Consider the following 14,921-nt stretch of genomic DNA (forward strand, 5'->3'; position numbering starts at 1 on the left):
GTTGGGATGAACTTATTTGTGGGGAAGCTGTTTTTACTTTAGTCTCCACCAATATAGCATCTCCAAGAATCCCTCTCCTACAGAAATGGGTGGCTAAGAAATATAAAAAACAGACAGATAAACCTAATATCTGTGAAGGAAATGCAATGGAATCAGACTTGAGTAATTAGAGCCACTTAGTGGGAGACATCTCATATTAAATGTTTATACCTCTTCAGATAGAAACCTGCCTATAGAATAATATTTTTTTTCCTCTCCAAAGAAAAAGTATCTGAAAACTGTCCCTAAGGTAACAATGCTGAAAACAACTGGAAGTCACTAACTCTAAAACATGGATTTTTTAAAAAATTGCTACATTAAAATATTTTAGTTACAGAGAAATAGATTAAACTCAAAACCTACAATAAAAAAGGACCATCAAAATCAAGAAGGTCTGAGTGATGTGATTTGTTATAAATTTATTTCATCTTCAGAATTTCAGGTTGCACCTTTGCTCCAGCACTTTTTAAAATAGAACATTTCGCCTATGGCAACATCTGCCAAGTTTACATTGAGTCCCAGTCAATGTTCTTAAAAGAGGCTTAGATTAATACCATAAAACCATGTTGTATTTAGTGTTATATATGACTAGTTTAATTCTGAATCCCCCAACCCGCCCTGATTTAGCAGTGTCAAGTTTTTACAAAGCTCTTCAATTCACATCAGTATGAAAGACCCATATGTACAAACTGTGACCTGATAATCCCAAAATAGTCAGATAGGATTGTTTTTTTTCTCTCTCTCAGTTGTCCTGGGGACTGAAGCTGGGGGTGGGGGTGAAAACAATAAACCCACAAAGTCTACCAAATATTTATATGGCAGGAAGAAAAATATATAAGCTTATAATTAATACCACATTTTTGTCAATGTCAACAAGTTGTAAATTCATGTTTGCAAATATCACAAAAGACTCATGAACAACAACTCAGTTTTATACTGTAAATAATGCTGGATCAATGGTTTAGGATTATCAATCACTGTTGTCATATGCTGTCTGTAACAGTTCAAAAGCATCCTGGAGAAAAATCCTGAAAAACACATACCTTACGGTATATAATAATGCACCTGCATTAGCTAAATATATACTGTACACAAGTCTTATCAGCATTTTATCTACCAAAGATGTGAGATTCCACTTTTAAATACAAAGCAGATAGCCAGTAATGTATACTTATAATACAGCCCTCTTTTTTCCTTTGTTTTTAAACCTAGAACAATTTGGTCACAATGCACCTTTGATATAAAATCATTTAAAATTTTATTATTAATACTCAGGACATTAGGATTGCCAGAATTGGGCTATTCTTCTTTCAATAGCATCTTGAGAACTGCTTTTGATAACAAAGAAAACTGGGGTTGGCATCCACCTTGAGGGATGCTGAAACATGTTATCCATAATCCATTCCAGCTCAAAGCAAAAAAGACGTTACTGTGATGAGAACTACCATTAGGGTGCGAACTCTCCACTAAATATTTCCTCCCCAAAGATTACATCTTTTTTTTTCTTTTCTTTTTTTTTTCCCTTTTGGCTGGAATGTTTAATAAATATATATCTAGAGAGGGAAGGCAACAACTTCAAATAATTCAAACTCTTTACTCAACTCATCCCTCATCTGTTAACACATATTCCATCCATCATGACAATCATAGACCCATTTCATTGGTATATTTTTTTAAAATTTTCAAATGACCTAAAGAAAAATATAGCAATACAATAATTTAGCCTCAGTATTACTAACACAAATCTGGTCATATGATCAATGGTGTACATTTAATACTGATCATATATTGAAGTCTGTGTTGTTGCCACTGCACACTTAGTTAAGGATTGGTGAGATGAGCTTAGATTCACTGTCAACTGATTCATTGACGAATTCAGAGCATACTTCCCAATCCTGATTATAACCACCTCATACTATTTATAAAGTTCACACTGAAGGAGCACCAAATCAAGTCTGGTACTCAAAAGTTGCTTATACCAGGAAAAAAAACTTCTTAGTATTAAGGACCTCTATTTTTCATGGCCCTATTCTGTATAAACATTCAACTCAAGAAGATGTGCAAAAAGGAGAAAAAAAAGTCAAATTACATCATAGTTATCAGAGGAGAAAGATGTTACACAAACTCATAAGAAAATGACAATCTTTTTTTCTCTTTTACTATAAATACATTTAAGTTTAGCAGAAACACAAGCTAAATTTAAGATTGTTCACATTTGAAGTTGTATCACTCTCTGCTAATGATAAATAAGGAACAGGTCCGGACAATGGAATTTGGACATAGCAATTTTCATCAACAGATCTTTTGAAGACTGGTTTAAAGGGTTAAAACAATGATTTTTTTTTAAAAGTTCTGAAAAGTCCATCTGTTGTCCAAACTTTGGATTGAAGTCCTTTTTTTTAACTTAGAGACAGATATATACAGTGCTGTTGTAATAATGAAACAAATGTGAAATCTACTGTAAAGTTGCACAATACAGAAAACTGTTGCTCCATCTTCTACTACATACATGTGTGACTCCACAGGTTAATTAATGCTGCATTCTTTCTTTTTGTTAAGTTGGAATTATTCCATCACGTCTAAGACCTCTTTTCAGTTCCAAATCTTCCAGTTTCTTCCATAGTTCTTCACGTTCTTTCTCCTTTTTCTTCTCACTAGCAAATTTTTTAAAAATGGCAACATTTTAACACCTGAATCACTACAAAACAGTATTAGACTTAAATTATGCACCAAGTATCCAATTTTCTCTGAAGAATTCTAAAACTGAATATATAAAAAAGATAAACTTCATAGTAACATCATGGATTTAAATAACAATACAAGCAAATAGTGCCTTGTAATATTCAATTATTTCAAGGCCAAAAGTTGCTTAATTGGCTCTTGTAATGTATCTGAATTTCTTAACTGTTGAATGAAAATGTGCTTTAGATAACAAACAAAATGTTGCTAAAATTTAATGAAATAAAGCTATATATACTGTGGTATTGTTTTTTTAAAAAAATAAGTTTGTTTTAATTCCTGCATTTAAAGCAATTTAAAACTATATTGTGTTTAATGTATTTCTTCACTAAGAAGTTACCATTGCACAAAGTTCCGTATAAACCTGCACTAGAGGAGTACATTTCGTGTCTAGGAATTACTCTTTTGGTTCTCTCCTTACTTATAAAATTCTTATGTTTCATTATTTATAAAAACATTTGTTGGGAGCATTAATTTTCATTTTGAATCGTAACTAAAGGGTGATCAAAATTTTTGAGACTAGCTTTTCACAAAATAGCTATTTGTATATTTTTTTTCCTGTTTACAAGCTCTGTAATATTTCATTTTCCATTTTTCAAAATCCAACTATTCTACCATCAAAATCTATATAATAGAATGAATCATTCATCTCTAGAATGAAAAATAATACATTTCAAACATATGTAGAAACTATAGTATTGTACGTTCATGAACTATCTAAACTCTTAAAACTTTCTTTTAATAAAAACCAAAGCACAAAAAAGGCATCCTATAACACATCAATGTTTTCAGTATTTATAATTACCACATTGCTGTTAATACCTGGTTCTAAACAATATTGTGGTTGGATTTGTAATAATTGAAATGTTGGCTTTATTTTTTTTTAATAAAATAAACAAACCACACCAATGAAGAATCATGCTTAAATTATAAAATAATTTCTTCAATTCTTATGTAAAAAGGACATAGTCTTAAAATATATTTGATGGAAAATCAGTGAAAATTAATTTTAACAATCTGAGTTTAACTAATATAAGATTCCAGCCAAAATGCCCAAAACATGATAGTTGTATGCTTGATATCCAAGGTTGTACAATTTCTCTATGAATATGAATCAAGTTTACAAAATGATTCATTCGCAAATATTAGCAGCAACTTTTTATGAGTTTTCCTAGAAATCCCTGCACATTAAACATTCTGTCTAGTTGAAAGAAAAAGTTAATAAGGATAACATAAAATCATCTTGTCTATACCACAAAGTAAAAAGTGCACATAATATTAAGAGCATCTATTACCCCACCAATTACATTTCATATTTCTTTTTTTTTTTTAAAGCAGTGAGTATGAGAGCCTGGCAATTGAATTAAACAACATCGTGGCCTCCAAAAATATGTGAGAGGCTATACTAACCTAACAAGGCTTGATGACATACAGTACCCTTCGCTTTGCTTGTGGGAACCCCAAGTCTCACAAAAGAAACGACTTTCACCAAGTCGCAAACTGCCCAGAGTTCCCGAAGTTTCCTCATTAGTTTCACCTGCTGCTTTGGATAAGCTGAAATTTCAGACAAAAGATGAACTATAATTGGAGAAGGATTATTAAGGAAAAGACAAAGAAACATTTTAACTAAGGTGCAACTAATGATTGTATGAATGGCACTTCTTCTAGATCCTGCAATGTCAAAGCCTTGGATGTATCAAGATAACAAGATGCAGAAAAGCAGGACTGAAAATGTGTCACTTTGCTCAGAGATTTCAGTAAATGATCAGGTAGAAATCACAAAGGTTGGTGTCAAATGCTTTCTCACCCCACCAAAAAGTCTAATATATTCTGAACACTATCTTCAAGCAAAGTGATGATTAAATTGTTGAGGGTGGTGGGTATATTTTTTTTGTAACTATGTTTTTCATTAGGCCTAAATTCTTGATACATGTAAGTCTTTAATAACATAGAGCCAAAAGAAGTTCTGTGAGGAATGCAAGTTCACAAGCTACGCAATGGGTACTGTATCTCATAAAGGGAGAAAAAAAATAACCATCTATGTCTTGCAAGGGCCAGGCTAATGAGCATGCAGGGAGAAAAAAATGAGGCATTGCAATCAATTGTGTGTGAAAATTATGCAATTACTGCAAAGAAGGAGGTAGGGAGGGAAGGGAAGAAAGGAAGGAAAAGGAAGAAAAGGAAAAGGGGAAGGAAGGAAGGAAGGAAGGAAGGAAGGAAGGAAGGAAGGAAGGAACCAAAAACTGCAGGTTTTATGCAAAGCTGACAAAAAGCTTTAAAAAGTTACCGCTGGCGATCTGACTTGTAAGTTGCTGTGAGCTCATCAAACATGGCACTATTCATTTCCATAAATGCTTTCAGCACGTTGTATACTAATGCCACAATAGCCCTGTAAAATATGAAAGAAGCTCATCAAACTGCTCAAAAAGGTTAGAAAACATTTTGTAGTAGATTTGTTCTGTGTTCATGCTTGGAATATTCAAATTATTTTCATTTTACTCACAAAAAGGTAAACTATCCTAATCTAATTTCAAAGACCTTTGAGACACCCTTGGAGACATTTCATTTGAATGATTCATGTCATACCTACAATGTTTCAGAGTTTTGTGCATCTACAACATTATTAAAATTAATTAGTGTATATCCAAAAATAATAATTTAAAAAATTGATTAAACAAATTGTCTGGATGCACAGCTTAAAAGACAATAACTTTCTTTTGATATATGGCCTTTCTTTACTTCCCCAAATCTATTAGGAACCCATGCTAATTTTCTGCAATCTGGCCCAATAATAAAAAAGGAAATTGAGACCTACATTTTAATAATGCTGACAGGCACAAATTTAAAAAACAGAAAGAAGATAAAATTGTAATTTAAAGCAGGGGTGGGGGGGACACCTTACATTTAAAATTATATTTCCCACACTATCGTCTTTTAAAATGTGGAACCGCAGAAAAAGATCTTTATTATAAATTTAAAAATATTGATCTCATTACAGAGGTAGGCACTATTTTGAAACTTTAGTTTCACATTTTTCTTCACAAGTTTTCTTTCACTTAAACATTTCTTATTCAGTTCCTCGAAGTCACTTTCTACTGCAGAGCACACTGAATAAAACAACACCTTATGGAAAGCATTGTGAAGATTTTTGTAAAAATAAACCTAATTAGGTTCCATCCCCCGAAATATGCATTTTCAAGTAGCAAAGAGAAGTTTTATTCTTTTTCAGATGACTGAAGTAATATTATAGTCTACATTTTCCTAACTGGTGCTGGTATACAAAATACTAAATAAGTATAGTAAAGTAAACTACTGATAACATCATTCATATGTAGTTCTCCATTTTAGAATAATAAAGCACTAAATTCAAACAAATGTACTGAAAAATCAGCAGCAACAACAACCACAACTTACGGATTCCAGTGTTCTTTGGAAATCCTGTATAGACTGGAAAACATGATAGGAAGTATTACATTGGAATTCTCCTCTATCAAACTCATTATATATTCATTATTCCAATAATAAAGTGCTCTTTCAGCCACCTTGAAATAAAAAAAAAGATTATTATTTTCAAAACTGCTTATGTCTAATTGCAAACAAAAGCAAGTAAAAAAACTTTCCTCAAAAAAGAAATTATAAAGGTTACAGAAGGGAAAAAAGAAGGGAAAGGGGGGACATGATCGAAACATTTAAATATGTTAAAGGGTTAAATAAGGTTCAGGAGACAAGTGTTTTTAATAGGAAAGTGAACACAAAAACAAGGGGGCACAATCTGAGGTTAGTTGGGGGAAAGATCAGAAGCAATGTGAGAAAATATTATTTTACTGAAAGGGTAGTAGATGCTTGGAACAAACTTCCAGCAGACGTGGTTGGTAAATCCACAGTAACTGAATGTAAACATTCTTGGGATAAACATATATCCATCCTAAGATAAAATACAGGAAATAGTATAAGGGCACACTAGATGGACCATGAGGTCTTTTTCTGCCATCAATCTTCTATGTTTCTATGTAACATTTAAACTTACAAAAGCAGCAACTTTAGGTAAATTTTCTAAATTGTCTTCCCCCAAAATCCAATAGTTTAAAAATAAAATAGATGGGGGGGGGAGAAGAAAAAGGGAAGAGGGATATAATATCATATAATATATAATTATATAACATAACACAAGTTATGATTATTAAAGGAGGATTAATATGGGATAATAATTAGTATTGATTATGTTAGGTTTCACAGTGAAAGACAGATGGAGTAAGGAAAAGTTAAATTGAATAGATTAGGGAAGATTATCACACTGAATTCAATAGTGGAAGATATATAGAATTAGGGAAAATATATAGATTAGGGAAATATATGGATTAGGGAAGGTTATTGCACTGCAATTAACAGTGAAAGTAATTAGAATAGGGAAGATTATTGCACTGATATGACAGTGACACATAGATTACAGAAGATAATTACACTGGCATTGGCAGCAAAATTTATAGATTAGGGAAGACTATTACAGTAAGAACGGCAGTGGAAAATATGTAAATTAGGGAAGAATATTATTACACTGGGTTTTCTAATGGAAGGTACTTTTCGCAAAAGATAATGGAACAATATGATATATACTGATTTTGATTTGTTAAACTAGAAATGATATATCAGTATAATGAAAGAAATGAAGTGAGTAGGAAATATATTTTAAATTTCTAATAACCCTTCCTCCTATGTATATTGACATTGTTAAGTCCTTCCTGGGACTTAAAGAGAAGTAAATTTGGATATTTCTTTTGTTAAGGGCAGCTACGATAAAATGAGGGTTGTTAAATAAAAGCAGGAATGGGTTAAGTAAGAATGCAAGAAATGGACTGAAGCACGATGGCATAGTCATGAAAAACAGCAAATAGCCAAGAGAAATTTTGATAGCTATAGCATTTTGAATGCAAATGAAGGCGAAGAACAATATCTAAAATCCAGATGATAGTATTTGGAAAGGAAGTAGCACAGGATGATATGTACCAGAATAAATTGGATAAATAATTAGAAAAATTTAATTTAAGAATTTGGCATTTGATATTATATTGTATTAGAAACATAGAAACATAGAAGTCTGACGGCAGAAAAAGACCTCACGGTCCATCTAGTCTGCCCTTATACTATTTTCTGTATTTTATCTTAGGATGGATATACAGTAGTCCCTCGATTTTCGCGGGTTCGAACTTCGCGAAATGTCTATACCACGGTTTTTCAAAAATGTTAATTAAAAAATACTTTGCGTTTTTTTCCCCTATACCACGGTTTTTCCCGTCCGATGACATCATACGTCATCGCCAAACTTTTGTCCGCCTTTAATAAATATTTTTTTTAATAAACTTTAATAAATAAACATGATGAGTAATAATCTAAATGGTTGCTAAGGGAATGAGAAATTGCAGTTTAGGGGTTTAAAGTGTTACGGGAAGGCTTGTGATACTGTTCATAGCCAAAAATAGTGTATTTACTTCCACATCTCTACTTCGCGGAAATTCGACTTTCGCGGGCGGTCTCGGAACGCATCCCCCGCGAAAATAAAGAGAACACTGTATGTTTATCACAGGCATGTTTAAATTCAAACATCTGCTGGAAGTTTGTTCCAAGGATCTACTACTCTTTCAGTAAAATAATATTTTCTCATGTTGCTTTTGATCTTTCCCCCAACTAACTTCAGATTGTGTCCCCGTGCTCTTGTGTTCACTTTCCTATTAAAAACACTTCCCTCCTGGACCTTATTTAACCCTTCAACATATTTAAATGTTTCGATCATGTTCCCCCTTTTCCTTCTGTCCTCCAGACTATACAGATTGAGTTCATTAAGTCTTTCCTGATACGTTTTATGTTTAAGACCTTCCATCATTCTTGTAGCCCGTCTTTGGATCCGTTCAATTTTGTCAATATCTTTTTATAGGTGAGGTCTCCAGAACTGAACACAGTATTCCAAATGTGGTCTCACCAGCGCTCTATATAGCGGGATCATAATCTCCCTCTTCCTGCTTGTTATACCTCTAGCTATGCAGCCAAGCATCCTACTTGCTTTCCCTACCGCCTGACTGCACTGTTCACCCATTTTGAGACTGTCAGAAATCACTACCCCTAAATCCTTCTCTTCTGAAGGTTTTGCTAACACAGAACTGCCAATACAATACTCAGATTGAGGATTCCTTTTCCCAAGTGCATTATTTTACATTTGGAAACATTAAACTGCAGTTTTAATTGCTTTGACCATTTATCTATTAAAGCTACTGTATTTTTCGCTGCATAAGACGCAGTTTTTTTCCTCCCAAAGTAGGATGAAAAATCAGCCGCGTCTTATGGAGCGAAGATGCAGGCAGGGAGGGGGGGGAGGCGCTGGAGCAGAGGGGGGGGGGCGGCGATATACAGTAGAACTCCCCTGTGGGGAGTCCAGCGCTGCCTGAGCTGTGAAGGTAAGGGCCAGGGAAAAGGGAGCCAGGCTGCTTTTTCTTTCCCGGGGGAGCGGGCGGGAAAGGCGAAGCCTCTAGGCTGATCTTTGCGGGTGGAAAGTGTGGGATCAGGCAGGGCGTAAGGCGGAAAGCCTCATTTTTTTGAGGGGAAAAGACGTCGGCTGAGGGGTGCCCGGTGCTTCCCGGCGAGGAGGAGGAGGAGCTGGGCTCCGGAGGGGCGCACGGGGAAGGGCTTGAGCCGCCGCCTTCTCCTTTCCTGCTGCTGTTGTTTCTCGCCGCAGCCTCGCGTGCTGCTTATCCCTCGCTGAGGCGAGAGAGCCGCGGGGCAAACAGCCGGCACCGGGCGCAGCCTTTTGCAAGGGAAGCCACCGACGCAGCAGGAAAGGAGAAGGCGGCGGCTCAAGCCCTTCCCCGTGCGCCCCTCCGGAGCCCAGCTCCTCCTCCTCCTCGCCGGGAAGCACCGGGCACCCCTCAGCCGACGTCTTTTCCCCTCAAAAAAATGGGCAGCACTACCGCCGCGGGGAGAGGCGGGCATGTGGGCTGGCGGCATTGGCCTTGGTGAAAAGTCCGGGGGCAGCTCCAGCGACTCCCCTCCCGTGGCTGCTGTTGAGGCAGCAGCGGCGTCCGCCTCCGGCGCGCGGCTCTCTCTCCATTCTTCTCTTTCCCCCTCTCGGGCTCCGAATGCGGCGGAGGCGGGGAGGTCTCGAAGACCCAAAACCCAGCCAGTCGCTCGCAGCCGGTCGGCGGAGAGATGCGGCAGCCAAGGGGAAGCGACAACAGCTGCTGCCGTTCTCACTTCAGTTGTTTTGGGTAACCTTATTAACTTTCCCTTCCCGCACTCCTCATGGCTGGGCGCTCTTGGCTTTCCCGCTTCCCAAGCTTGGCCACCGCAGCCAAGCAGAGCCTGAACGAGAGAGTATCCAGGCTTCGGTCACCAGCAGCCCAGCCCCCCACCTATTATGCCTCCTCTTCCCCCTCCCACGACGTATTTGGGAGATTAGCCCGTAAAGCTAACGCTCTTTGAGGAGAATGCAGCCTTCTCCTTTCTTTGGATTCTAAAATATTTAGAGCTATTTATTTGTTGTTGTTTGTTTGTATATTTTCCCAATTCCCCTAGGGCAGTGTTATTGTAATAAATATTTTAGCCTACTTTTTGGCTCAAAATATTTTTTTTCTATTTTCCTCCTCTAAAATCTAGGTGCGTCTTATCAGCAGGTGCGTCTTATAGAGCGAAAAATACGGTAAATCATTTACCATATTACAGATGCCTCCAGGAATATCAACCCTATTGCACACTTTAGAGTCATCGGCAAATAGGTATTTTTAGGTATTGTATTTTAATTTGAGGTATGTGAATTGGAATCTCTGTAAGGTGTGAAAAACAATAAAAAATGTATACCCAAAGTTTTCCCAAAACCGGCAAAGATATTTGGTATGCATGCATGTATGAGTGCATACTAGGCCATAATTGTCTGGCCCTTCAGGCTGCATTACAATACTCCATCCACCATCTTGCCAGTGTTGACCCCACCCCTACAAATACTTCTGTGATGGTGGGAGGAGAGAAGAGAGAAAATAAAACAACCTCCAGAGTAAGGACAGGGTTCTCAGAACCACACTTGAAATATTGTAAATTATTTGCTATTCCAGATTACTGTATTGACTTCCAAGAAACTATTGAACTACCCCACAGAATCGTTGGACTGGTATATACCAGAAGAAAAATGAAATGTTCCACAGAACATCAAAACATTGCATCCTGCTAATTTTTTACATTTCTAATTAAACACTCTTAATTATTTCTCTCTTTGGGGACCTGAAATATTAAATTACATTTGATGGAGTCTCAAGACACAGAATGATGAAGGACAAAAAGTTCACTGTACTTAGCAAATGTACAATAACAATTGTATATAAATTCTCCATCTATCACTCTTCCCTATCTTATTAATTTTTCTATGATTTTTTTTCTATGTTTTTAATGAGGAATTAAAAACAAACGTTTTTACACATACAGTGGTACCTCAAGATACGAACCCCTCGTCATACGAACAACTTGTGATACGAACCCGGGGTTCAGAAAAAATTTGCCTCTTCGTACGAACTTTTTTCGTGTTACAAACGCCAAACCCGAACTTCCGGTTCAGCGTTCAGAGGCGGCTGGAAAGCCGCCCGGCTGTTTTAAAAGGTGACAGCCGGCGGCGGGGCTTCTTTCCAGGTTCGGGAGGCCACTTTGGGACTTTGTCTGGGAGAGAGGGCAGGAGGTCCGGCGCTGGGAGAGGGAGTCAGGAAGGTCCTCCTGCTCTCCCCCCCCCAGCGAAAAACACAAAGACGGTCTGACAGGCAGGGCAGAGCAGCCTGGAGAAAAGGGAGTCTGAAACCGCCGGCGGCTTCAGCTTCCCATTGCTCCGCGGGCGGCGGCTGACCGCCTTTGTATTTTTGGCTGGGGGGGGAAGCAGGAGGCGCAGGATCGGTGGGCGTGGGGGCGAGGCAGCAGGTCTGCATCCTGGGCGGGCGGCGGGCGAGGAGGCGCGGCCGAGCGGGCCAGCGAGGGTGCATCCAACTTGAGGGGCTGGCGGGAGGAAAGCAAATGTCTCTCTTCGTTGCGCTGCCGCCAGCATGGCCTGGTTGGCAGCGGAAGATGTAACCGAGCCCACGGGGCCGGGCTCCGTGGCGGAGACCGCCGGCCGCTCAATCGGGCCGGCAGGGAACAGAATGGAGCCTTCCGCGGCGGGGCTGGTAAGGGGGGGAGCCGAGGGGAGAGCCAAGCCCAGCCCCGTGACATTCGCTTTCCTCCCGCCCGCAGCCGACTGATCGTGGGCTCCTTCGCAACCTCGGAGAGCTTCCTGGGCATGAAAGCTCACGAATCCAACACGGACGAAAACCAGGAAGCTCTCCGAGGTCGGGAAGGAGCCCACGATCAGTCGGCTGCGGGCGGGAGGAAAGCGAATGCCACGGGGCTGGGCTCGGCTCGGCTCCCCCCCCTTACCAGCCCAGCAGGCAACCGCCGCAGAAGGCTCCATTCTGTTCCCTGCCGGCCCGATTGAGGGGCCGGTGGGAGGAAAGCAAATGCCTCTCTTCGTTGCGCTGCCGCCAGCATGGCCTGGTTGGCAACGGAAGATGTAACCGAGCCCACGGGGCCGGGCTCCGTGGCGGAGACCGCCGGCCGCTCAATCGGGCCGGCAGGGAACAGAATGGAGCCTTCCGCGGCGGGGCTGGTAAGGGGGGGAGCCGAGCCCAGCCCCGTGGCATTCGCTTTCCTCCCGCCCGCAGCCGACTGATCGTGGGCTCCTTCGCAACCTCGGAGAGCTTCCTGGGCATGAAAGCTCGCGAATCCAACACGGACGAAAACCAGGAAGCTCTCCGAGGTCGGGAAGGAGCCCACGATCAGTCGGCTGCGGGTGGGAGGAAGGCGAATCCCCCGTGGGCTCCGTTACATCTTCAACTGCCAGCCACGCCATGCTGGCGGCAGCGGAACAATCGCCTTCCTCCCGCCCGCAGCCGACTGACCGTGGGCTCCTTCCCGAGCTCCCTTCCTGAGCCTCCCGTTCTCTCTCCCCCCCCCTCACCCCTTCGCCTCCCTGTGTTCCTAGGAGAAGTGCTGGGGATTGAGGCAAGACAGACCTTCTGCTCCTCACCAGCACTTCTCCTAGGAACACAGAGGGGCGAAGGGGCGAGGGGGCGGAGAGAGAAAGGGAAGCTCAGCATTCCGTCAGCCGCAGCGCTGGCTGTCAACTTTTCTTTTTAGCACTGGGCAGGAGCTGACTTGCCTCCCCAGTGCTAAAAAGAAAAGTTGACAGCCAGCGCTGCGACTGACGGAATGCTGAGCCTCCCGTTCTCCCCCCCCCACCTTGCCCCTTCCGGTTTCGGCGTTCGGGAGACCGCTGGGTTCCCAGCTGTCTCCGAACGCCAAACACCAAAGCCGAACTTCCGCATTCGGCTTCAGGAGACAGCTGGGAAGCGGCGCGGCTCTTTTAAAAGGTGACAGCCGGCCTGGGGGGCTTCCCAGCACCCCCCCGAACCCCGAACCCGGGTTCAGGGGGGTGCTGGGAAGCCCCCCAGGCCGGCTGTCACCTTTTAAAACAGCCGCACGGCTTCCCAGCAGTCGCCGAAAGCCGTTTTTTTTGCAGGGGGTTTTTTGGTTGCACGGATTAATTGACTTTACATTGTTTCCTATGGGAAACAATGTTTCGTCTTACGAACCTTTCGTCTTACGAACCTCCCCCCGGCACCAATTAAGTTCATATCTTAAGGTACCACTGTATTTTTATTTATTTTTCAGTAAACTGTAAGAACTGTATCAGAATGGATCCAATACTGTTTCTTTCATAACAATCTCCTAATGGAAAGAAAAGGTGTTAATGGTATATAAATCTGGAACTTGCTTGTCACAAACTGTAAAAATAAGAAACAAAAATCCTGAATCTATTCATCTTAGAGAAACAAATACAGTGATACCTTGTCTTACAAACTTAATTGGTTCCGGGACGAGGTTCTTAAGGTGAAAAGTTTGTAAGACGAAACAATGTTTCCCATAGGAATCAATGGAAAAGCGATTCATGCGTGCAAGCCCAAAATTCACCCCTTTTGCCAGCCGAAGCACCCGTTTTTACTCTGCTGGGATTCCCCTGAGGTTCTCCTCCATAGGAAACCCCACCTCTGGACTACTGTGTTTTTGCGATGCTGCAGGGGAATCCCAGCAGGAGAATCCCAGCATGGCAAAAACAAGTGCTTCGCTGGCAATGGAAGTCTGGAGGTGGGGTTTCCCATGATTAATGCGTACAAGCCCAAAATTCACCCCTTTTGCCAGCCAAAGTGCCCATTTCTGTGCTGCTGGGATTCCCCTGAGGCTCCCCTCCATGGGAAACCCCACCTCCAGACTTCCGTTGCCAGTGAAGCGCCCATTTTGCGCTGCTGGGATTCACCTGCTGGGATTCCCCTGCAGCATCACAAAAACACGGAAGTACAGAGGTGGGGTTTCCCAGGGAGGGGAGCCTCAGGGGAATCCCAGCAGCGCAAAAACGGGTGCTTCGCTGGCAACGGAAGTCCGGAGGCAGAGCATCCCAGCGGCGGTGGTGGGTTTGTAAGGTGAAAATAGTTTGTAAGACGAGGCAAAAAAAATCTTAAACCCTGGGTTTGTATCTCGAAAAGTTTGTATGACAAGGTGTTTGTAAGACGAGGTATCACTGTACTATTGCAAATTTCATTACATTTTTCCAGAAAATAGAATTAACTTTATTGTCCTTTTAAAAATAATGGCAGTTATAAAGCTAATATCAGCAACTATTAGTAGTATAATAGCACTATTACTTAGCACTAGTACTTAGACTTATATACCACTTCACAGTGCTTTACAGCCCTCTCTAAGCAGTTTAGAGAGTCAGCATATCACCCCCAACAATCTGGGTCCTCATTTTACCCACCTGGGAAGGATGGAAGGCTGAGTCCACCCTGAGCCTGGTGAGATTTGAACTGGTGAATTAAAGCCAGCAGCAGCAGTTTGCAGTACTGCACGCTAACCGTTGTGCCACCAAGCCTCATAATAATATCACACACAAAGCCATTTATATCTATCTTACAGAAATTTGTCCAATCATCTCCTCATATTTAATTTGTAATAATAGAAAAGATAGAAATTGGTTTCTGAAGAATTAGATGTTAGATTAGATAATTCTGAAGAATTAATGAGTATGTCAATTC

The 14,921-nt window shown here is 40.8% G+C and overlaps 1 protein-coding gene across 4 annotated transcripts in view; it reads right to left on the reverse strand.

Moving 5' to 3' along the window:
- Positions 1-441: 441 nt before the first annotated feature.
- The window catches only part of PPP2R5E (protein phosphatase 2 regulatory subunit B'epsilon), an 88,358-nt gene continuing 73,878 nt past the window's right edge, over positions 442-14,921 (reverse strand). For 2 of the 4 annotated variants that reach the window (XM_070750780.1, XM_070750789.1), the window contains exons 12-15: positions 6,193-6,320; positions 5,066-5,167; positions 4,189-4,332; positions 442-2,693 (exon numbers count right to left, since the gene is read on the reverse strand). In XM_070750780.1, coding sequence (XP_070606881.1) covers positions 2,594-2,693; positions 4,189-4,332; positions 5,066-5,167; positions 6,193-6,320 — 474 coding nt within the window. In that variant the 3' untranslated portion in view covers positions 442-2,593. The remainder of the gene's footprint in view (positions 2,694-4,188; positions 4,333-5,065; positions 5,168-6,192; positions 6,321-14,921) is intronic. The other 2 variants (XM_070750802.1, XM_070750794.1) reach the window with 1 other exon arrangement.

Source organism: Erythrolamprus reginae, chromosome 1, assembly GCF_031021105.1.
Source record: "Erythrolamprus reginae isolate rEryReg1 chromosome 1, rEryReg1.hap1, whole genome shotgun sequence".
Classification (NCBI taxonomy): Eukaryota; Metazoa; Chordata; class Lepidosauria; order Squamata; family Dipsadidae; genus Erythrolamprus; species Erythrolamprus reginae.